At 43.6% G+C, this 23,035-nt stretch overlaps 1 protein-coding gene across 5 annotated transcripts in view; it reads right to left on the bottom strand.

The window, feature by feature from the left end:
* The window catches only part of WDR26 (WD repeat domain 26), a 39,086-nt gene extending 16,138 nt beyond the window's left edge, over positions 1–22,948 (bottom strand). Inside the window, exons 1-7 of one of the 5 annotated variants that reach the window (XM_027611537.2) lie at positions 22,149–22,948; positions 20,217–20,316; positions 20,011–20,115; positions 14,552–14,688; positions 11,171–11,268; positions 9,899–10,055; positions 4,077–4,215 (exon numbers count right to left, since the gene is read on the bottom strand). In XM_027611537.2, coding sequence (XP_027467338.1) covers positions 4,077–4,215; positions 9,899–10,055; positions 11,171–11,268; positions 14,552–14,688; positions 20,011–20,115; positions 20,217–20,316; positions 22,149–22,561 — 1,149 coding nt within the window. In that variant the 5' untranslated portion in view covers positions 22,562–22,948. The remainder of the gene's footprint in view (positions 1–4,076; positions 4,216–9,898; positions 10,056–11,170; positions 11,269–14,551; positions 14,689–20,010; positions 20,116–20,216; positions 20,317–22,148) is intronic. The other 4 variants (XM_027611538.2, XM_027611534.2, XM_027611535.2 and 1 more) reach the window with 4 other exon arrangements.
* Positions 22,949–23,035: the final 87 nt, after the last annotated feature.

Here is a 23,035-nt window from a genome sequence, read left to right as displayed (position 1 = left end):
TTTTCTGGCATCAGAACTGAAATAGCTGCGAGGATATACGGTGATGATGTAATGAAATCTCAGGAGGTTTTTACAGATTTCACTCATTTTCCCCCAACCTGAAGCCCCAACAGCTGGCTTCGTAAAGCCTCGCTCACGCTGCAACACCTAGTAGGCACCTACTACACACCAGGCACGGTGTGCTGGATGGAATGTGAAGACGACACAGGCTTCGTGCCTGTAAGGCTTCTGAGGAAACCGAAAGCCGGGGTACCAAGAGCGACCTCTTACTTATTTTTGAAAACAGCTTAACTTACACACCATAAAATTCACCCTTCAGAGTGCGCTATCCCATGACCTTGAGTGTTCATGGAGCTGTGCAGCCACCACCGCTCTCCAAGCTGAGAACTTTCTCGTTGCCCCACGAAGAAAGCCCACACTGGTTAGCAATGACTTCGCAACCCCCACGCCCCTTCCTCCAGGATTCGCCTGTTCCGGACATTTCACACCCAGGACCGTACCCCGGGGGGGGGGGGGTGTTCTGGAACTGGCTTCTCTAGCTCAGTGGAATGTTTCTGGGCTTCACCCGCTGTAGCGTGTGTATCTGACTCCTTTTCGTTGGTCGACAGTCCGTTTTACGGAAATACCCTAATTTTGTTCAATCACTCAGCAGCCGATGAACGTCTGGCCTGTCTCCAGCTAGGACTACGGACAAGTTTTTGTGCAGATCTGTGTTTCTGTTTCCTTTGGGGACACACGCTGGAGCAGAGCGGCCAACTCTAGGTCTCCCGAGCATCCGCATCATGCCCCCTTCCCACCAGCAGCACTGCCGCTTCGTGCTCCTCAGTATTAGCACTGGTCACCAACAGTACCTCAGCCCAGTCTCATAACCTGAAGGTTAAGTGTTCCTCCCCTGCCCCACAAGACAGGGAAGGAGATGGAAGGAGATGGAGTCTGCCACGGTGAGCGGCAGCGGGGGCTGTGCCTGGGCTGCTGGCCTCTCATGGAAGTGGACACCTTTGCTTGAGGCTAAGGGGTGCAATTTTACCCTGTGAGTGGTGAGCTGCTCGAGATTTTTAAGCTGGTGAGTACATAACAGAGTATTTGGTTTGAGGAGGAGAACATGCATGACGATGTGGAAGATGAATCAGAATGAACAGACGGGGGACACGGACACCCCTAAAGAGCCGACAAGAGCCATTAGAGTTAAGGCAAGAAACGAATTCCAAAACTAACAGTCTGCACTGAAAGACGTCAGATCAGAATGTACTTGGAACATAAAATACGTATGACAGGAGGAGACAAGAAATGTGCAGAGACAAACTGCAGGTTTCTGTGTGGGGAAAGGACAGACATGCGCAGCAAAAAGAGCAAGAGGGAGCTGGCTGAAGGTGGCAAAAAGTGATGAGTTAAGTGTTAGACTTTGGTCAAAGACTGACTGAGACCAGTACCGGGCCTGTGGAATTCTAACGGCCAAGACTTAGAAGCAATTAAAAATGGGTCTACAGCGGTGCTTGGCTGGTTCAGTCAGTTGGGCATCTGACTTTGGCTTAGGTGGTGATCTTGGGGTCCTGGGATGGAGCCCCGAGTTAGGCTCTGGGCTCAGACGGCAGTCTGCTACTCCCCGCCCCCGCCCCACTCGTGCTTTTTTCCTCAAATAAATAAAATTTAAAAAAAAAAGGAGAGAGAGAGAGAGAGAAATGGGTCTGGAACTCCTCTGATAAAACTAGAATGGGAATTTTTTTTTGCCAGAAATGTCAATGACAAATGGATATTGTGCCTTGTTTCTTCACCTGACCCTACGGTTATCATTTATTTCATTACTTAGTCCATCTGCCATGTCTGACAAAAACTAGCTACCACTACCACTACTTCTGGTTCCTCCCCAGGAGAAGGCTAACAGGTGGGGCTGTTTGTCCAGAGCATGGCCACAGGCCGGTGTAACTTAACAGGACGTCCTGGCTTTTGGATGGGTGCAATCACAGTGGTGCTTTGGATCCACACAAACAGTTTCTTCTAAGCTGAAGATAAACTACTTCAGAAGTATTTAACTAAAACACTAATTGTTTCAGCACATTAATATAATCCTGTAATAAAATAATGTTGAAAATAAATGGGGATATGAATGCTAGATCTTCACAAGTACAGTGTCTCTACACTAACCTAGCTCAAGTGGAAATACCATGTTCATGGAATCCATTTAACTGTGCTCAGATTTTGAGTTGGGAATGGGTAAAATTTTTGGGGGGGGGAGGGCAAAGGTAAGAAAACCTGTTAAAAGAAACCAGGCATTGGGATCACATCACCTCGAATCTTTTTTTTTTTTTTTTAAGTAGGTGTGGAACCTAACACGGAGCTCCATCTCACGAGATCTGACCTGAGCCGAAGAGTCAGACGCTTTACCAACTGAGCCACCAGGTGTGTCAGTCACCTCAAAACTTAAGGTCCTTCTCCATGTATTCTGTTTTCTATCCATTAAAAAACATACACACAAAACACATACTCAAAAAGATCCCCAATTTTAAGTTTTTCAAATAGTATTTGACATAATAAAATACTATCATACTACACTCTAAAGTCCATGGCATCTCAGATTGGAATGAAAGCATTAACCCTGCGTTTCCCACGCTAATCTGGCCACAAAAGCCCTTTACACGTAACACTATTCTGACAAAAGCACTCTGGTCTAAACCCCTTAGCCAAGTATACAAGATCCTCTCCTTGACTGGCGGCTACCAACTCTGCTAACCTCACCTCCCACTCCACAGTGTAACCTCTTCCCTGGGACTGCCCAAACCCCAGCCACCTTTTCCATGTGTCCTGCAGGGGCCAGTAGAAACTGGTTTTGCCTCGATAACGGTTCACTCCTTCTTCTGCTAGGACTCACTTGTCTTACTTTCCAGTTCCAGGGGGGTTTCTCCTTTGAGCCCCTGTGGCACCCACCACAGAACAATTACACGGTACTATCATGAGCTCATGGTGAGGCCGCAAATAAGCTCGTGCTCAATAAATGTGTGCTAAATGAAGGGCGCCGTTACATACTGCTGCCAAAAGAAATCGTAATAAAGCATAGTTTTTTTGTTTGTTTGTTTTTTAAAGATTTTATTGATCTATTTGACAGAGAGAGAGAGAGATCGAGAGCACAAGCAGGGGGAGGAGCAGAGGGAGAAGGAGAAGCAGGCTCCCCACCGAGCTGGGAGCCCGATGTGGGACTCCATCCCAGGACCCTGAGATCACGACCTGAGCCGAAGGCAGACGCTTCACCGACTGAGCCACCCAGGCGCCCCACCTGATTCTTTTTTTAAAAAAATATTTTCTTCTATGGTCTGTTTTCTCCATTTATTTCAATGTAGAAGTCCACAACTTTATTTGGGACTAATATCATATTCTATTTCTAAATTTTAAAGTAAGATTATTTAGTTATGACTTAAGCCAAATAATTCTCCTTAACCTATGTAGAGGCATGTACTTCTTTTGATAGGACAATAAATGTTCCACTGGCTAAAAGAAACAAATACTTATTTCTACAAATCTCTAAGTCATCTTGTTATAAACAAAGACAAACATCTGATTTTAGAGAGAACTCAGAATTTTAAATCCAGAATACAGTACTTTTTGTACATAAGGTGGAGGGGGTGTTTAACAGAAGTTCCACAAATCACACAAGACAACGAAAGATTTCAGAAGGCAAAACGGTAATGGGTCTTTCCTAACTTGTGACAGAATGGTAAATTGAATATTAACAAAGATAAAATGGGCAAGGGGCATGAAGGGCAGCAGGTTTGGAGTACAACTGTTCCCGGATTTGAGTCTAACTCTGCCACTTACTAGCTTTGAGAGCCTGGGCACTTAATGTCTACCTCAGTTTCCTGATCTGAAAACAAGAGATGTGAGTGTCGCACAGAGTTATTCTGAGGAATAAACCAGCACACACTATATATCTACATATACCATCTAGAAAACGCAGGAAGACGTAAGACAAATGCTCTAAAGAAAGAAGACATTTATATATGCACCCTTAAAACATATGTAATTAGATGACAAATTACCTTTTTGTAGTCTACACACACACACACACACACGCACACAGTACATACCGGATCGACTTGCCATATGATAACTGTGGTATCTTTCGATCCTGTGGCTAGTTTAGTGCCGTCGTTGGAGAATTTACAGAACCACACTTCATTACAATGCTCCGTAAGTATCTGCTGAGTATAACATGGGAACTGCCTCCTAAAACAAAGAAGTTCACACGTAATTATTCTTTCAGAATAGAGTATAATCTAATAATGAAAAAGGTGAAACAAGTGATAAAATTCTTTGGATATAAAAACTTTAAAAATAAGATATGAATGCCTTTGCAGATCTCAATCATACCATTACAGTGGTATGTTGAAAAAAGATTACATTAGTCCAGGCAATCTCCGGGGAAATTGGCGCTCTGACGTCAGCTTCAGGGTAGCATTTATTCTTTTCCCCTTTCTCAAGATTAAACAAGAGTAAAAGTATGTGTCCATCATAGAATTTTTTGGTCTGATTAAGTCAATTCATATAAATAAAAATTAACAATCAGGATTTTGAGTTTGTATAAGTTGGCCAGCATCATGAGGAATGTGCATTTTTATATTTATTTGTTACTTGACGTAACAAAAAGAGACGAGGCACCACAGTCAGGCAAGCTTGGGTCACAAGCTTTCATGTATCCAGCACCTCATTTTCACTCCTCTGAGACTCAGTTCCTTCATCTAGAAAAGGAGATTAATATACACCTAACAGGGTTCTTCTCAGGATGAGAAAAACATCTACAATTCCTGGAACGCAACAGATGCTCACAAGTGATTACTGAGATATTTGGGGGACAGCAGAGAAGTGGTGCAATAGAGAGGGAAGGGGCTGCAGTGGCAGAGAATAAAGCCTTAAAAACAGGGGCAGCAGAGTGAGAGAGACCAGGTTCAAGTCCTGGCTCAGCCATTTTCTAGGTTGTTTCCCAGAAACCAGTAAACGCATTTAATCCAAGTCTCAAGTTTTCCAACCATAAACTAAAGAGAACGGTAGCTGCCTTATGGGATTTTTTGTATGAGGATGACATACAAGAATGAGATGATGAGGGCGCCTGGGTGGCTCAGTTGGTTAAGCGTTTGCCTTCGGCTCAGGTCATGATCCTGGGGTCCTGGGATCCAGCCCCGCCTTGGGCTCCCTGCTCAGCGGGAAGCCTGCTTCTTCCTCTTCCTCTGCCCCTCCCCCCTGCTCCTGGCTCTATCAAATAAATAAAATCTTTAAAAAAAAAAAAAAAAGAAGAATGAGATGATGAAGGCGGAGCATTCACATGGAGCCCAACACTTGACTGGCACTTCCTCACTGGCAGCTACTACTATAGATTAAGGGCAAAGAACTCTACGACTTCCGACTTTTGAGAGGAAAGGTAATCACAAGAGTGACTATTACCAGGAAGCACTTTTCAAACCATGTGTAAACCGTCTAACCCAGAAGCCCTGGCCACGTGTGGCTGCTCAGCTCTCGAAATGTGGCTAGGACACCTGAAGAACTGGACTTCTAAATGTAATTTTAATTTCTTTCCGTTTAAATTTAAATGGCCACATGTAATCAGTGGCTACTTTTTGGGTAGTATAGCACTCTATTACAGTCTCTGTAAGATTATAAAAAAGTTATTTAAACATTAGCGGATAAACTTTTCTTTCCTTGGGGGGGGAGGGGGTGAGGCAGAGAGAGTCGCAAGCAGACTCTGCACTGAGTGTGAAGCCTGACGCGGGGCTCGATCTCGCGACCCTGAGATCATGACCTGAGCCAAAACCAAGAATTAGAAGTTCGACTGACTGTGCCACCCAGGCGCCCCATATATGTTTCTCTTTTTAACTGAAGTTCAGTTGACACTAACTGTAAATTGGTTTCAGCCGCACAGTGGTGAATCTACCACTATATACACAGACAAAATGTCCACCGCAAGTGTATCACAGTATTACTGACTACCTACTTCTCATCCCCAGGACTTGATGAACTTTTAAGTCTGTCCTGAAAAATGGTCTTCCCTATTTTTTTCCCCAATCTATAATTTAAAAATGTATTTTATCAATTCACCAGCCCGATAAGTAATATATATTTAAAACTAAACATTCTTTACTTTATCTGGCACACACAGAATCTACCTTAGCACTTGGCTATTTGGAGGCTGCTTTAAATTTTCAGTCTAAAAATTGCTTTAATTTTAAATTATTATTCTATAAGTGAACTTAAACAGAATCGATACCAGTTGACATTAAGCACTTACTAGATGCCGAGCACTGTACTACATGTTTATAAAGGGTATTGCTAATTCTCAAAACTACCTTGCAAGGCAAGTAATATCTTCAACTTCATGAGGCTTGAAGAGGGCAAGTAACTTAACAAATCATAAACTGGTAACTGAATTAGATTTAAACATATGGCTGACTCTGCAACACCAGTTTTCTTTCAAATATTTTTTAAACTGCATTTTTCAAGACCCTGTTAGATAAAATTCCAGTCAAATAAGTACTTTCAATATCAACAATGTTTCCCTGCCTCTTATGGGCAGTAATCAATAACGATGTCTTTTACTGGGTGAGAAACACTTTATATTTAGGCACAAAATACACGATAATTCAAATGGGTAAAACGGATCATGAATGAAAAGACAGATCTAAAATCAGAGTAGCAAAATGTCCTTAAGGAAGGACCATTTCATAATCAGAATTTAGGGCACAAATCATCTAGTCTACTGACAGTTGTAACTGAAAGTCATTAAAGGGGTATTTAAATTAACATTATTTTTAGTACTTAAATCTTTGAAAAAGACTAATTAACAGCTCTAGTTTATTAAAAGCCTAATTTTAGATGTATACAAGTGAAAGCTGATGACTGTTTTCAAGTAAATTTAAAATTTAAGATGGTGTTAAAAATATCAGTACCTTCCCAAATAAAATTGAATAGTGTAGTATTTTCATTAAACTGAATCTTAACATTTTAAGTTTCCATAAATATCTCCTAACAATCCTTCACTAAAAACGAATACTTATAAAGTTACCTATGGAAACATCCTTCCACTGGTTGCTGGTGAAAAAAAACTCCATCATAAATTCAACCAAATATATGTATACACCGTGAAAAATACAAATAATACACAATCTAATGAAAACCCTTCTGTGCTGATTAGGGTTTTAAAAAAAGTTACAGTTCACTTATTCATAATCAATTCTCTATTCTTCAGAGAGAAGAAATAAAACTTGGTATTTAGATTTCAATGCTAAGAATTTCGAAAATAAGAGTTTTCTAGTTTCAAGGCTAATCTAATTTCTTTTTTTTTTAAAGATTTTATTTATTTATTCATGAGAGATAGAGGAGGAGAGAGAGAGAGGGAGAGAGAGAGAGCAGAGGGAGAAGCAGGCTCCCAAAGAGCAGGGAGCCTGATGTGGGACTCGATCCCAGGACCCTGGGATCATGACCTGAGCCGAAGGCAGACGCTTAACCATCTGAGCCACCCAGGCGCCCAAGGCTAATCTAATTTCTACGAGGCAGTAAAGCAGATAATAAAAAGTATCAGCTTTTCTTTCAACAACCCCTAGATGAATGGGGAATATTAGGAATTAAATCACGTTCAGGTTTTCTCTTCCTAGTTCAGCAACATCTGTAAGGACTGTGGACACTGGCTTCTTGCCTGACGCGTCCCTCCTCAGTGTCTGACTCTGATGGTCTGGCTTGGACAGGCTGGGGAGATGGCAACCCCTCGCGGAGACTGGGAATTCAAGAGGAAAAGCAGACTTTGCGGGGACAGTGAGAGTGGAGGGGAATTCTACTTCTGACATGTTGCCTGTAAGGTACTCGAGCAACACACACAGTTGTATGAAGGTCGAAGCCTTAGGAGATCAATCCTGCGGCTCTATGCCAGGCCTGGCCGCCATCAGAACCTAAAGAGGGGGGTGGGAAGACAAAGAGATCTTCTGGAACATGCCCTTATTAAAGGGACAGGGACGGGGAGGAGCCTAAGGAGCAGCCAACAGTGAAAGAGAGTCTGTAATGTTTTTGAAGTCGAAGGACCAGTTTCAAGGCAAACTAGTCAAATGCTCTAGAAAGGTCTAGGTGTGGGCTGGAGAGGAGTCACTGGATTAACAAAGAAGCTGCTCCTCACCGACACCAGCAACAGCTGTGGTGTTGTGCTGGCCGCAGAAATCTGAGGAGTGAAGGACGCAATATTGTGAATGCACACAAGGGCGTTGCTTTAAGCAGCAACCTCTAAGGCAGGTGTGTGCGTGCAGCCGTGACGAGCAGAAGCACAGAGTCAAAGTTTTGTTCTGTTTTTAAAAGACTATGGGGAAGGCCTGTCCATCAGTGGTTAGTTCTGAAGAGCATGAACTTTTGTCCCTATGCAAACTTCAGGAGTGCTTTCTACGCAGCTTTGCAGGAGAGGCTGATCCCGGTTCTGAGGGAGAAAAAGTCAGACTAAACATTTGCCATCATTTCCTCTCACAGGTACTGTAAGAAAAATCAAGGCACTTAGGAAATACAGAGGTCACATTCTCCTGAATTTCAGTTTCCACTGACACCTCCTAAACCATCAAGTCTACCCGAAACACTGGTCAGTGCATTCCACCAGCAACACATTCACAAACCAAAAAGTGGTTTGGGCTCACGTCTGCCTTCATTTTCTAACGTTGGTCTCAAATTCCCCGGAAGAGCCATAAAGGATGAAACCATATACCCTTTTAATCTACTATCTTCTACCTCTATTGAAGGTAGAGGTACTGAAATGAAAAAATGAAAATGAAAAATAAAATGAAAAAATTTAAAAATTCTATTATCAGAACAAAATAAATAATGGTAAGAACGAGAAGGATCTCTAATCACCTTGCTCTAGAACATTTAAGACACATGCCATGTAATTATCCAGTACGTTAAGATGAGTGGCACTTAAGTCACTTAAAGCCAACAGCTCAAACAAATATCCTCAGGTTTTCACTGCATTTGGGGAGGGAGAGCTGAGAACGCAACCACATGTGAGGCAGTTTACATGCACCTCCTCGCCGTCACCTCCAGTCCCAGCGCACACGCACAAAACATCTACAGCTGTTCCCAAAGCCCACGCAACGGTCTACACATTGGCCCTGCCTCCCCTGGCCACTTTTAGTACTTCGCCAATGATCTTTGCCAAAGAAACTGGGCACGTGTACTATAGCTGTTCATGTGTGGTTCACCAGACCCAAATCATTTCCCTCCTGAACTCTGAAAGATTTCAGGATTAATTTTTCAGTATCTTAAAAACTAAGGTTCTGCTTTAGTTTTGGAAATCGTTATTAAAATAGCAGGAACATTTTCACTCAAACTACTCCTAATATCTAAAGTGGAGCTGAATTATGGACATGGACAGGTAATGATAACAAAATCCAAACCAGAAAGTTAATGCCTGTTTCTCGAACCATTTTTTGTTTACAGGCCAGGTTCTACTAAAAAGCAGAACTTCCATTATAGACCAAGTATTTCCATGATCTTTATGGGCAGAAAATAATCGGGGCCATTGTTAAAATAGCCATAACATCCAGAAAAAGTCCCTCCATGCCGTCTGGCATCCTAGGCCAGGAGACCCTCCGGTCGCCGGCACCCCCGCCCACCACCACCCACAAGCCCTTACAAAGACGGCAGGACAAAATGACCAACCGACACCCAGACAAGAGGAAAACCAGGCTTCCCAGCTTCCCTTCTCGAGATGTGGTTCCCTATGCAAACACGTGCAAAATGTCTCTTAAAGTGTCCACTTCAGTAGGTTCTAGCTCTGCTCGGGAACTAAATCAGACACGAATGGTTTCATGGCGACAGGAGAAAACCTCCAAAAGAAAACATTTTAACCAAGTTCCCACTGAGTCTGTAAAAGTAGAAGTTTGTCTCTTACCTACTACAAACATGATCTATAAGCAGAGACACAGAATCTAGGTTATTATCGAGTTTGGTGTTGTGATATAGGCACCGATCCCTCTGTAATTCCACCGCCTGCCGCAGGAGAGTCTGTAAACGCCGTGGGGGAAGCATCACTGATGGCGGCAAATACGCTGTAAGACAAGACAGTTTTAAAAAGAGAAATAACAAACATTAAAATACCAAGATAGTATAACCTTTAAGACACTTGCCCCCCTTCTGTTGCACCTGCCGCCGCCCTAGAAATCTTATGTCCCTCAGAGCAGGAGAGGTGACACAGCGGGAGCTTCAGGCGTGTTTGTCAGCAGCTACAGCTATGTTGTCACAAAATGGAACAGATAGGAGGGCTTTAATCTGTATGTGAATTTCCAAAAACACAAAGCAATCCCCCCAAAGCCCCACTACCAACAACCCCCCCGCCCAACCAAAAAAAAGCCAGTGATGACGAAGAGAAAACCTGCAGAACACTGTGTACTGGAGGGAGACTACAGATCACTGACAGTGTAAAAGGAACCTTTCCCCAACAAAGGGCCAGCCGACAGGTGGGGACAAGCACCAGGTCTCATCAGAGTGCTTCTAATGCCCAGAATCCTGTGCAAACTCTGGGAATGACTGGTGTTTTGATGCGGATACCCATCTCTTCCAATCCTTCCATGCCTCACACCTCCCCAACAACATGATTTTCTGATTCTTAGGATCTCTACTCCACATCTCAATGTGAAACACACAGAATAACATGATTTAATCCGAGAGAGAAAAAAGATCTTCTCTATAAAAGTGTGGCAAAAATAAAACCCCGACTCTAATCTGTAAGTTATATATAACATATCTGGGGGGGGGGGGCAGAGAGGAAAACAGTTTACTTAAACCTGGGCCTTCCTGTTGAAATCAACAAATATTTAAAACACTTGTAGTTTACATTTCCGGTTTATGTATTTTTTCTTCCAACCACAGCACTTCTCTCCCCCAAACAAAATCTTATCGGGAGCATTACTGCATAACACAAGTGAAGGGAGAGCTGCCCTGGGACCCGTACCCTCTCCCCCAACTCCTGAGGAGGTGAGCTGCTTTGCAGACTCTAGGGTAGTGTGGAAAGCTTTGCTTGAAAGGGCTTACTGGATTTTCCCTTCTTCCCTATGTAACTGCTCACTGAGCGTGCATCTGGATGCAAGAAGTCTTCCTGATCAATTCAGAGTATCTATTTCTAATTAAGAGAAGACACAGAAGCACCAAAAAGTAAGACTCTTACTCTGCAGTTTGTCCAACAGTTTGGATCGGGAAGCCGTTCCTTTGCCTTCCCATTCTGCTTTTGCACGTAGGTCTTCTGCATGGCTACACATCAGATACCTAAAAACAGGACAAAGAAAGCACCAAATATCAAACACTTTTCTTTGGGTAAAATAATAATATAATTTTTCATAATTAAAAAAGTTGATCATACTTAGAAATATATATGAAGTTCTTACTAAGAAATACGTATCAAGAACAAATTTCTACCGTGGACCCAATTCATTAATACAACCTGGCACCTGCATACATTTACTAAAATGTAATACCACGGTAATAGCAAAACGTATAATGTTACTGTTATGACATCTTATCATCCGTTAGTAGAACATACTCCCTCATCTGTTATTATCATACGTCATTGTGTGTGGGGCTCTTCCTGGGTGCCAGGCTTGGTCCCAAGCACTCCACACGTACCACCTGACTGAACTGTGCACCGCAATCCTGGGTGAAGGGAGCATTGGCGTTCTAATTTCACAAATGAACCACCCAAGGCACGGAAAGCGTTAAGGAACCGGCTTAGGGTTAAGAGGCAAAAAAGGGGATATGAACTCAGGCATTTTTAGTTGCAAAACTTGCTCTTAACTACTATGCTAATTGAATTGCTTCTCAGTAGTAAAACAAAACTCCCCCCAAACCCCAAATAAAATAAAAAACCCTTCAAAGATATTTACACTAAGTTAATTAAACAAAAACAACATACCTTCAAGAGTTTATCATAAACGTCACTCAAGAAATGGTATAATTGGATAATCATCCTTGGGTCATCCTGTGAAAGGTATTGAGATCCCAAAGCAGAAACTTTGGGAACTGTTTTATTACTCACTATATGTGCCGAAGGAGGCATAAACGCTAAAGTCATGGATTCTGGAGAATACATGAGGCCCCCTGCTGGAAGTGTGACCCTGACCTTGTTCTGGCTCTTCTCAGAAGAACTGGCTTTAAAAGTAAAAGAAGTGAAGGCATTATTCAGACATGGAGATTAGACCTGGCAAGTACGTCTCCTGCTACTTTGTCTGGTACTCTGTTCTCAGATCTGTTCTTCTCACTTGTAAAAAGGGTCTTAAACAGGAAAGTAAGGATTAACTAAGACAGAGTATATGAAGTACTTGGTCCACTACCTGGTAATACAAATGGAGCTTAATATACGATAATAGTAGTATGGGAAACCTCTCAGTTGATGTGTCACCTTCTTTTTCTCAACTGCACCAAGCAAACCGCATTCAGCATTGAGTAGTTACTTGCCTCTTACCCAGGAGCAGAGAACTACCTGCTCTCTTGCTATTTATTTAGTATACGGTGTCTTAGCTGATGAGAGCTTACTTTGTTTTAATAGCATGAATAACCTGATTTAAAATACCTTATATAAGAAGCCGGGTATTGCAAAACTACTGGTTTCTAAAATAGTTTTGGGGTAAAATTTATTATCAATAATTTTATGGAAAAATTGTTCACTTTTTAAATTTTGCAAAAGAAACCCATGACTGCTTCTGCCCCTTTTGAAAACACACACTACACCTTAAGGGTTCCAAAGAATGTCTGTTTACGGGAAGCCGCGTGGCGTAACTGAAAAGATGTTGGACCAGTGGGGGAAAAAACCCTGTATCCTCATGCCAGCTCTGCATCTGGCCATCTTTGGGCCATTTCCTTATGGGAAACCGTCAAGGGACACACTGGGTGAAGTTCGTTTTGGAGTCAAACTATGTGATTGAGTTATATGTTCTGCTACCAGAGCAAGAAAATATTCATCATGTGAATGGTGTTTAGGTGACACAGAAATCAGACTCCTTATCAAAGAGATAAACAGAGGCAGGAAATCTGTCAACTACAGTAGTAAAACACCCAGCCTGCTGCTCGAGGATGCAGCGGGTGAGGATGGATGACTCTGCCATCAGTCAAACCAGGCCTGGAATCCTGGCTCTCTGCTTTTACCAGGCGACTGGTTACTTCACTTCTCCGAGGTTTCATTTCCCTTTCCTCAAAAACCCTAAAATGAACCCTATACCTCTTTGGGTCCATCGATTTGGCCATCATCTTGTATTTGAAAACTGATTGTGCGTCAATGATGTTCTAGAGGCCGGGGCCATACCATATAATAAAAAATGCTATAAAGAAAAAATTAAAACCAGTGATGTGACAAGAGAATGCCTGTTAGGTGGTTTTAGGAGAGGACTTCTGGGCTGGGATCTGAGCACCTAGTAGCCAGCTATGGAAAGATTCAGGGAAGAGCATTTAAGATAAAGGGAAGTGGGAGTGGCTCAGCCAGTTAAGAACAGAAAAATCATTAATGTCGCTGGAGAGTAAATGAAGGAAGGAAAAGATCAAGGACTCCAAAGGCTTGAGCAGAGATTCTGGATTTTAAGGATGAGAGAAAGCCAGTGGGAAGTTTTAAGAAAGGGAGAGAAATGGCTTAACGTATGGTTTTACTTACATATTTATGTATTTATCTGGCTGCTGTGTGAAATGTGCATCATTAAGGGAGTGAGAATGAAAGCAATGGGACTCACGAGGAGTCCACTCGAATATTCTAGGAGACACATTTACGGATTCACTAGGATAGGATTTGTGGAGATGGAGAGAAATGGACAAATCTGGGATGTTTTAGAGTTTGGCCAATAGATGTCAGAGTTAAAAGATTTGGGAAATGCAAGGATGAGGTTTTTTTTTGTTTGGACAAAGGTCTTACCATTTATTGAGACAGGAAAACTAGGGGAGGAGCAGGTGGGGGGTTGGGGGGGGACGACAACTGGGTTTGAGAAGCTCGCTGTGGACATACACCTCTGAGACACCCAAACGGAGACCGTTAAGGGGGCGGTCAGAAACATACACTGGGACCTGAGACGAGAGCCTCCGGCAGAGAGACAGTCTATGAGGGTGCAGCACAGGACGAGGGGACCTGGTGGGGTGTGTGGACAGAGAACAGAAGAGGGGCCCAGATCTGAGGCCTCGGCCCCTGACATGGAAAGAACAGACGTGAAGATCAAGTGAGACTGTGTACAGGAAATGCTCAGCAAGGACCCAGGGCGGGACAAGCACATGTTAGGAAGAGCACCTGACGCGGCACCATGGAAGGTTCACCGCTGTCTGCACAGAAGGTTACGCCACAGGGTTTTGACGAGAGACTATGAAATAGCGATACATATTTTTCTTTCACCCACTTACGTATCTATTCTAATATGCAACACTTCCTAGCAGGACAAGAGTAGCATGAACGCATTTGAATGAGTGTATCCAGAGCAATACTGTGCAGGGACGTAGCCCGACTCCGATCTTGCAAGAGTGGCACCCGTGCTGGCCCTGCCGGCCCCTCCCTCACCCCAGCGTCAGGAGCCCGCGTCCTTACCCGCTGAGGACATGAATGCGCTCCGTGTTGTACTTCAGGGGCGTCAACTCGCAGCGCAGAACTTGAAGTGCCTCCAGGACCTTGCCGTCCTCCAGGTACTCCAGGTACTTCTGCTGCAGCAGCAAAAACTTCATCCTCTGACAGGACAGAAAGGAGCAGTGAGGGGAAAAGTTGATGGGAGGGTCAGAAAACGTTTGTGCCTAAACAGAACAGTAGAAACCATTCTACTATGCCCTCTGAAAATCACTTCTTACAACGCTTTAGGATGACTCAAAACTATTTTGGTTTAATAGAATCACAGTAGATTAAATGATCACTTTGCTCAATTCCACACCTTCATAAAACTGCTTTGAACCAATAATCTCAAATTAGGTAAGACCATTAGCGACCAAGGCATCAACAGAGGAAAAAATGAACTCTGCCCTTAAAAACATTCACCTAGAATTTTATTCTTGCATGAAAATTCAGAACTATTCCAGGTATTCTAAACTGGTTTTAAAAGACTGACTCTTATAATAGGGCATTAGAGGGTTTGATGCCACAAGTTTTAAAAAGATGGCAGAAAAACCGGTTAATGTAGGAATTATTTAAAACCTACAACGTGTCGGAGGGACTAAGCAAACTGCCAAACAGAACTAGAGCCTTGGGGCAGAGGTCACAAAGCATCAGGCGAGGCTCATGGAAACAAGGAGAGTTGTCCAGCAAAAGGCCTAGGGGTCCATGTGCAGAGTGGGCAAGCGTGAGCCTGATGGCCTCGCTCTTGCTAGGAGGTCTACGACAGAAGGGTGAACTCCAAAGTCTGCAAAAGGAGCATTTGTCTGTGTGTACTGCTAACAGCCTGATCGCTGATGCATTTAACTACGGGACACGGACAATTATGATCAGCTCGTTTCCCCCAAAAGGACAAACCGCTTCCTGCTCATGGTGAAGCACTTTCGCACTGAGTTATTTCTCTGAAACGTGTTTGGCTCTAATACTTTTTAATGTCCCTTTACTCTATTATTGTACTTTTAACTGGAAAGTGATCATCATGGTCTTAGCAGCTTTTTTTTTTTTTTTTTTTTTTTGCTAAAGAGATACTTATGAGTATCAAGTTGAGAATTTTTTATAATAGAAGACCACTGCCTGGAGGGACTCTTTCATCCTATCTGCTACCCATGGCTCTGGAGCAAGCCGACGGAGGCGGGTACGGAGGTCAGCGGACAGAAAATATCAGCCATATTTAGAGACCCCAAGAAATACAGTGGTCAAGATTTTAAACCCACTTAAAAGAAAAAAACAAACGATAGCTTTTTCTTCCTCAGTAAAACGTTAAGTATATATATTCTGCTGTCCCAAAATGGTGTGGAGAAAAGATCATTTCTTCCTCTGAAGAAATTAAGAGTACCATGAACTTCTCTGCACGATTTTCTAGTAGGGAGTATTTAGAAGAAAGGCCTACCTTACAAGCCTCTAAAAATGGTTTCTAAGGAAAGTAAGCAAAACAAACCTCGTCAGGTAAGTTAGGCCTACATTTAAACACTTCTTTTGTAAGATGCATTGTGTATGTTTGGTGGTAATCTAAACTTAAATCTGTAACTAAAGAACAGAAAAAATTTCCAACTATCCAGATGAGCTCCTGTAACTCTAGAGAAACTACACCTACCAAATTCTACACATCATGCTGGACTAACGAATGCCTCAGAAACAGATCGGTTACCAAGATGCCCTGAAAAGTGTGCTGCACGTGGAGCCCAAAGTTACCCTTTATTACGTCAAAGAAAAAAATACTCTGGTGTCCGTCAGGTGACAAAAACCAAAGACTTAATAAAACAACTTAAAAATCAAAGTATTTTATATATTTGAAGTTACCCTGGATATTCTCACCATTTTATCTCCTGAAAACAACTTCCACTCTTTACGAAATGTAGAGTTTATATATTTCTGTTTACCGACACTGTCAGAGTTACATTTCACATAGCGTTTCTGATTCAAACCCGAGAATCATGTTTAGTTGCACTACTTTTTCATTTAGGTGCCACATGGAACTGGCCAGTATGTGTACTTGATTTCCGCAATTTTCTTGGCATTCGGAAATTTGGAGAAAATTACTTTTTCACGATTTATCTTTGGGGTGCCAACCGTGAGGTCCTAGGCACAGCCCCCATTCCAATGTGTGTAGGGACAGTGCCCCAAGTGCTGTTTGCTCCTTATTTTCCCACCAAGATCCTGCTGGAACATGCTTCTGTCTTTCTAAGGGGAAGGGGCAGGGCGGGAGAGGAGGGAGGCAGGACACGTGAGGGAAGCCCATTCAAACACGTATTTCTGGATATACAGGGCATGCTACGAAGGCAGTGCACAATTTGCTAGGGGCCATTTTATCCAGACGAAGACCAAGGATCTCCTCAAACAGGGTATCAAACCTGGTAGTGCGCATGGCAATGGACAGGCTGCTGGCCAAGCATAGCTAGAGATTCGGTTGAAAGACAGTATGTTTATTCTCCTAAAAATCAGTTCCATTCGTATTTGACATATAAGGATGGAGAGTAAAAGTGCATTTCACTTCCCAAAGTTTAAAGCACAAAAATGTAAACACAATTTCAAGAAAATAAACACCTTTCACAAATGATGTTAACTATGTAAATTTTAAAAAATCAGGCAAAACTAAAGTTTGCTGAGGTGGGGACAGACCCTTATGAACTTTTTTTTTTTAAAGATCACAAGCTTCTTAAATGAAGAAAAAAAAGAAAGAGGCTGAGAAAACAAATTGCTACCTTTACAGCTCTTCCCAGCTCCTAATGAGACCTCTGTGAGAGTACTTCTGTTCCCTGATAATTTCCCAGCGTCTTTCGGCCCAGGGTGCCTGTCTGTCTCTTACTACCCATTAGGACTGTGAAAGACAGCTCCACATGGTAGGTCTTGCTGTCGCCTCCCATCCTACCCAATATTGGGACCACTGTACCCTCTCCTCCCACCTAACTGTCCTGACTGCCACCGAAGGAAAAGTCCGAGGCTAGACAGACTATCCAGGGCAGGCTCTCAGCTAACTCAGGAGTGGTTCTGACTAACTCTGCAATAAGGTTATAACCAAGTTGGATCAATTAAACCATGACTCAGAGGAAAGGGGAAATGAATTATATTTAAACCATGGCTTTCAAAGCCCTATTTAACTTTAAAAAACAGTAGTTAATTTTTGTCCTGAAATTAGCATTTGAACAAAACTTTTCTTAAGCATGTTTCTATTATACTAAAAAATAAATACAAATTTTACACAGAGGAATTTCCCATGTTACTGGCCTCTACTACCCATCTAAACTCCCAAGGTGGTAAAGCACATTTGACCCCAAACTGAAAAATGTTGATTCAGGAGCTCACTTTCCAGAAAATCCAGAGCAAATTCTGCTATCCATGGTATCATTTGACTTGAAACCATTAAGAAATATGGGAGAGAGCAGAGAGTGAATTGGGTCAATAAAAATGTTTGGGCTTAAAAAGTAAAATATAATTTTAGTTTTGATTAAGTCATCAAATGTGTCTGGGTGTACAATTAAAATAATTATGTAAAAAAAAAAAGTCCCAAACAGTTGTCTTCTATGATATTATCACAGCTACCCTGGGATTGGGTTCTCTTCTGGAGATGGAGTGGGGGAGAGGAGTAAATCTGAACACAAACTAGAAGGGGGAAAAAGTGCTGAACTGAATCTTAAGCCCAGAGCCCCTTTCTTTGTACAAATACCTAAACAGTTTGATGGTGCAAGGCTCAGCCAGATTTAACCTTCATCTTTTATTAGATGCTGCAATGTTCCATAGACCGAACAGGCTGTAAAAAGAAAGGACTCTTCCTCATTATCTACAACTACCTCTCGAGTTTACACGTTGCTTCTAATGAAGGTTTCAGGTGAGGTAGTCATAATCTAAATCCAACACAGAAGCCCCACATTTCTGTGAACAATTAAGAAAAAATAGGAAGTGACCCTATTTAATTTTTACTACCTAATTACAAAGAGAATTTGAAGTGAGGATTTAAAAAAAGGCAAACAATCCTCCCAAAACTCACACACTTATTTTAGGGTCAGCTTTCCATTCTGTCAGAGCTATTTATTTATGAGAAACTGCCCAATTAAAATATACTTAGGTTCTTTTTTTTTAAACCCCAAACACACTGATTGGGAAAAATTTAGTTGCTGCGAAATGTATAACCCTTTCAAATGTAGGTGTTTAACTTCTGTGTTTTCATTTTTTAATATTTAGCATGGAATTGATCATTCCATGAGTTAATTTATTATCAATCATCTGATTCCACAATAAGTAAAATTTTTAGTTTTAAAATATTTACTGAAAGCAAAATATATATATATATTAAGTCATCAATTTACATTAATCCATATTTGTTCATACTTGTTTGCACCTTCAATTCGCCTGAAGTCCGTTCTCTAGGATTATATATTATCAATTTGAAAACTTTTGTAATTAAGATTCCCCTGGCCACAAAAACCCCAAAAACAAGAACAAGAGGCTCTATTAGGTTTACAAAGGCAGCAAGATTAATGTTTGACCCAATTAAAAAAAAAAATCAAAAGGTAACAGTAGTCATTTACTAATATTTAACAAACAGCTGGTTTCCCTACTTGACTTCCTATTGGCCTTCTTTCCCTCCCCCACCAGACAGGAAACTGCTTTTGACAACAAATGAATCAGCTCGAAGTTAAAAGGCCAGCAGCCAGCAGCTGATTCTTCATGGTTTCCAATCGCAGGCACTTAGAAAAACTTATCCCCCCTCCTCTCCCTCACCGACATCTTCAAAAGAATTAAAGCCTATCAGCAGAAAAGATTCATCAAGATTTATGAAAGAAGCTAATAGGTTAGACTACTGAACTGATCTTGTTGGGGAAATACGGCCTATAAGCACAGCCCAGTGGTCAAATCTGCACACAAACCCTCCACCAGAGCGATCCATATTATACACACTTTGACACTGTCAGTGCACACAACTGGAATGCAAGAGTGGAAAATGGTGAGCACACCAAAGGAATTGCTTTGAATTAACTGTAATTCCCAAAGATTAAAAAAACAAAACCAAACCAGGACAATTCACATATCAGCTACTTAAAGCTATAGGATACACACACCCAAATACATTTCCTCTGCCAGAACGTTCAGTATAAATAATGTGAAAGCATAATTTATCTTTGATTACACAAATATAAAACTGCTATTAACAGTACTGAAAGCATGAAGATCTTTCAATTAATTTCTAGAAGCTTAACTTATAAAGTAGGTTCAGACAACACATTTACTAAACATGATTTTAAAAAAGGCAAAACTTTAAAGCATCATCAACACTCATCCTAGTTTACAAACTTAATTATATGAAATTTATTTTCTTTTGCCTTATCTTTTGTAAGAGGCAGAAGCCTAGAATTATCAATAACCTACTAAAATAAGCATGAATGTGAAACTAAGAACAAAAGTGTATTTACCACAATTATTCCCAACAACGTTTGAGAGATTTCAAGTGCGCCTCTTACCACAATAGCATGAGGAGAATGCACTAAAGGCTTTAGTTCATTCAGGTCATTTTCTGCCTGCAAAAATTGGCATAAAAGAAAAACAAAAATGTCACAAAATGCACATTCCAATATATAATTTTAGCAGCAGTCACACAGCTCTATATGCCCTACTTTACCTTCTCCCAGTCTCCTTCCATGACATGATTTCGGAATTTGGTGGCAGAAGGATGTTCTAAACGACATCCTGACTCTTGCATGAGGAGATCAACAGTCTGGCTGCAGGAGAGATACAGTGTAAAAAAGACCTGGCCAACTTGTAGGATTCACTCTTCTAAATCAACTCATGTCCATAAAAACAGTTGCAAAAGTTTTCAAGCTAACCTCATGATGGAGAAAAAAGAAATCAATAGTTGTTTTCTTTTTTTTTAAACTGTGCTTGGTTCAACAAACTTGCATTTTTTAAACGGCCACCGTGATGTTTTATCTAGTCAGGTTAAAAGCCTTCTTGAAACCAGAATCAAAAAAAGTTCTTCCAAGTTTTACCACTTAATGCCTCAGAAATTTAGTGAAGTATAAAATCTCCAAGAACATGTTGTAACCAAGTGGTTAAATAAATAAAAACCAGGATACTAACCACGTTACAACGTCTCAAAAGACAGAAATTGTTAGCTCCAGACAAGGCAAGAGAGATGACCTGGGTCAGGGAAGGGCCTTACATCCAGACGCGATGTTTGCACAGAAATTCTACTAGGTCAATCTTTAAAATTAAAATAAATCCAGCACCAAAAATCACTCTCTTTCTCTCTATACTAAAAATAGCAAATTTACTATGGTGTAGGTTCCAAACAGTCACGAGTTATTTCCTCCTGCTGCTGTCAGCTTGCTTCTTGCCTCAGTAACATGTTCTGTTAGCATTTACAAAATCTGTTTTCATACTAATCCTTCTCCTTAGGGAACAAAGTGAAATCTTTCAAAGATCTATTTGAGAGCTGAAAAGATCTACCAAATGCAGTTTGTCTCATCAGATATTCTGGTACCTAAGAATCTTTATCAGTTTTCCCTACTTGTGATTATATTTCAATGCTTTCTCATTCAGCTGTTTATTTTTCAGCTAACCAGTGCCTCGATCTGCCAGAGAATCAAAATACTTAGGTCACTTTTATAAAGTGCTCCCCTCACTCTCCCCTCCACCGAGAACAAATCTGTAAATCCCAAACTACACCTGGGCTAGCCCTAAGAGCTGCTTTTGGCCTAGGCTCTGAAGCCAGGAGGCAGACTGCTGCATGTCCCCACCTTGGTCTCATTCTGGCTCTGCTTCACCCACCATCGGGCCTGCAGGGCACTCCCCCCCCCACCTTTCACCCCCTCGCTTTTCCTTTGTGTCTACGGATCGGTGGGCTCACCCTATTTTAGGTGCACAAGGCCACTGGGGTTGCATTTGAAAATGAACGGTTGCCCAGATCGGAGGTCCCCTTTTCAGAGGCCTTTTCTTGGAATTCAAGTGGGACTTCGGCCGGGTCAGTGGCAGGCCTCTCGCGCATACACAAGGGCCTTTCCATGACACCAACAGGGTATTTCACTCGGTGGCTCCCAAATTCTGCCAGCCCCTCAGTTCCCATGAACACTTGTAGGCGATTGTCTTTCCTGATTGGTGGCTGGCCGGGGCTGTCTGTCATAGTTGGGGGTGGGGAGGTGTCCCACAAAGATGCCTCTGAGATATACTTGAAAACCAAATCCTCCGAGGTCCATTATTCCCAGCAGCTCGAACGCACCCCTCCCCCACCACGCAGACACACACTCCCGCATCTGTCTTTATTGACAGACAATTCAGCTCCGAAGGTGTGCGGGCAGGGGGCAAGGTACCGGCTTCCTGCACCCCCCTCCCCCGCCCCCCGAGCCCGCCACCGCCTGTCTCCGTCTCACGCCCCGCCGGGCCCATCCGTCTCCCCCTTCCCGGCAGGTCAGCTGCTCCTCCCCGTCCTCCCGGGGCCCGGGCCCCGCGGGCCGCGCACGATCTCTCGCCCGGCCCGAGCTCCGTCCGGCCCCCTCCCCCACGCGGCCTCCGGGCCTCGGTCCGTCCACACCGGCGGCCTGGAAAGGGCACTTACTTGAGCCCTAAGCCATTCAAGTGCTGTCCTATGAGCCGAATGACATCCTCGTCGGACTGGGAGAGCCGCTTCTTCTTCTTGAGGCTGCTGCCCAGCTCCGGGGTGGCCGAGGAGGCGGCGGCGGCGGCCGAGGCTGCGGCGGCGGCGGCTGCGGCGGCGGCGGCGGCCCCGCCGGGGACCCCGTTATTGACATTCAGGCTGTTGCTATTGTTGCTGGCGGCGGAGGGGGCGGAAGGCAGCAGCCCGTTGGCGTGGGCCAGGTCCCCCGCGGACGACGACGACGAGGGGGACGACTCCCCGTTCTGGGCCGACAGGCAGGCCAGCTCCTGGGTCTGTCCCTGGCCCCCGCCGCCCCCTCCGCCGCCGCCGCCGCCGCCGCCTCCTCCTCCTCCTCCTGCCCCGTTGGCCTGCATGATGCTGCCGCTGACCAGGCTGTGGCCGCTACTTCGGTGGGGGGCGGCGGGGGCAGCGGCCGGGGGCAGTCCCACCACCACCACCACGGAGGAGGAGGAGGAGGAGGAGGACGACGACGACGACGAGGACGAGGACGACGAGGACGGAGGGGAGAGGCCTGCTCTGCCTGCCGAAGCCCCGGGCTCTCCTGCTCCCTCCGCCGCCGAGGCTCGGGGTTTCTTCCGCGGGGGCGGGGAGGCTCCGCCGGCGTCCGAGTCGGAGGAGGAGGAAGCGGAGGCCAGAGTTTCCTCGCCGAGAGAGGCCGTGGTGGGAAGCCGGCGGGGCGAGGCGGGGGCCGGGGGAGGGTCGGGGCGAGGGGGCCGGGGGCGGGAGGGGTCGGGGCCGGGGCGGGAGGAGGGGCGGGAGGAGGGAGAGGAGGAGGGGGAGCAGGAGGGTCCGGGCCTTTCCTCCCCCCCCCGGGCGGCTCGGAGCGG

Source organism: Zalophus californianus, chromosome 10, assembly GCF_009762305.2.
Source record: "Zalophus californianus isolate mZalCal1 chromosome 10, mZalCal1.pri.v2, whole genome shotgun sequence".
Lineage (NCBI taxonomy): Eukaryota > Metazoa > Chordata > Mammalia > Carnivora > Otariidae > Zalophus > Zalophus californianus.
This window is presented reverse-complemented; position numbering and strand designations above follow the sequence as displayed.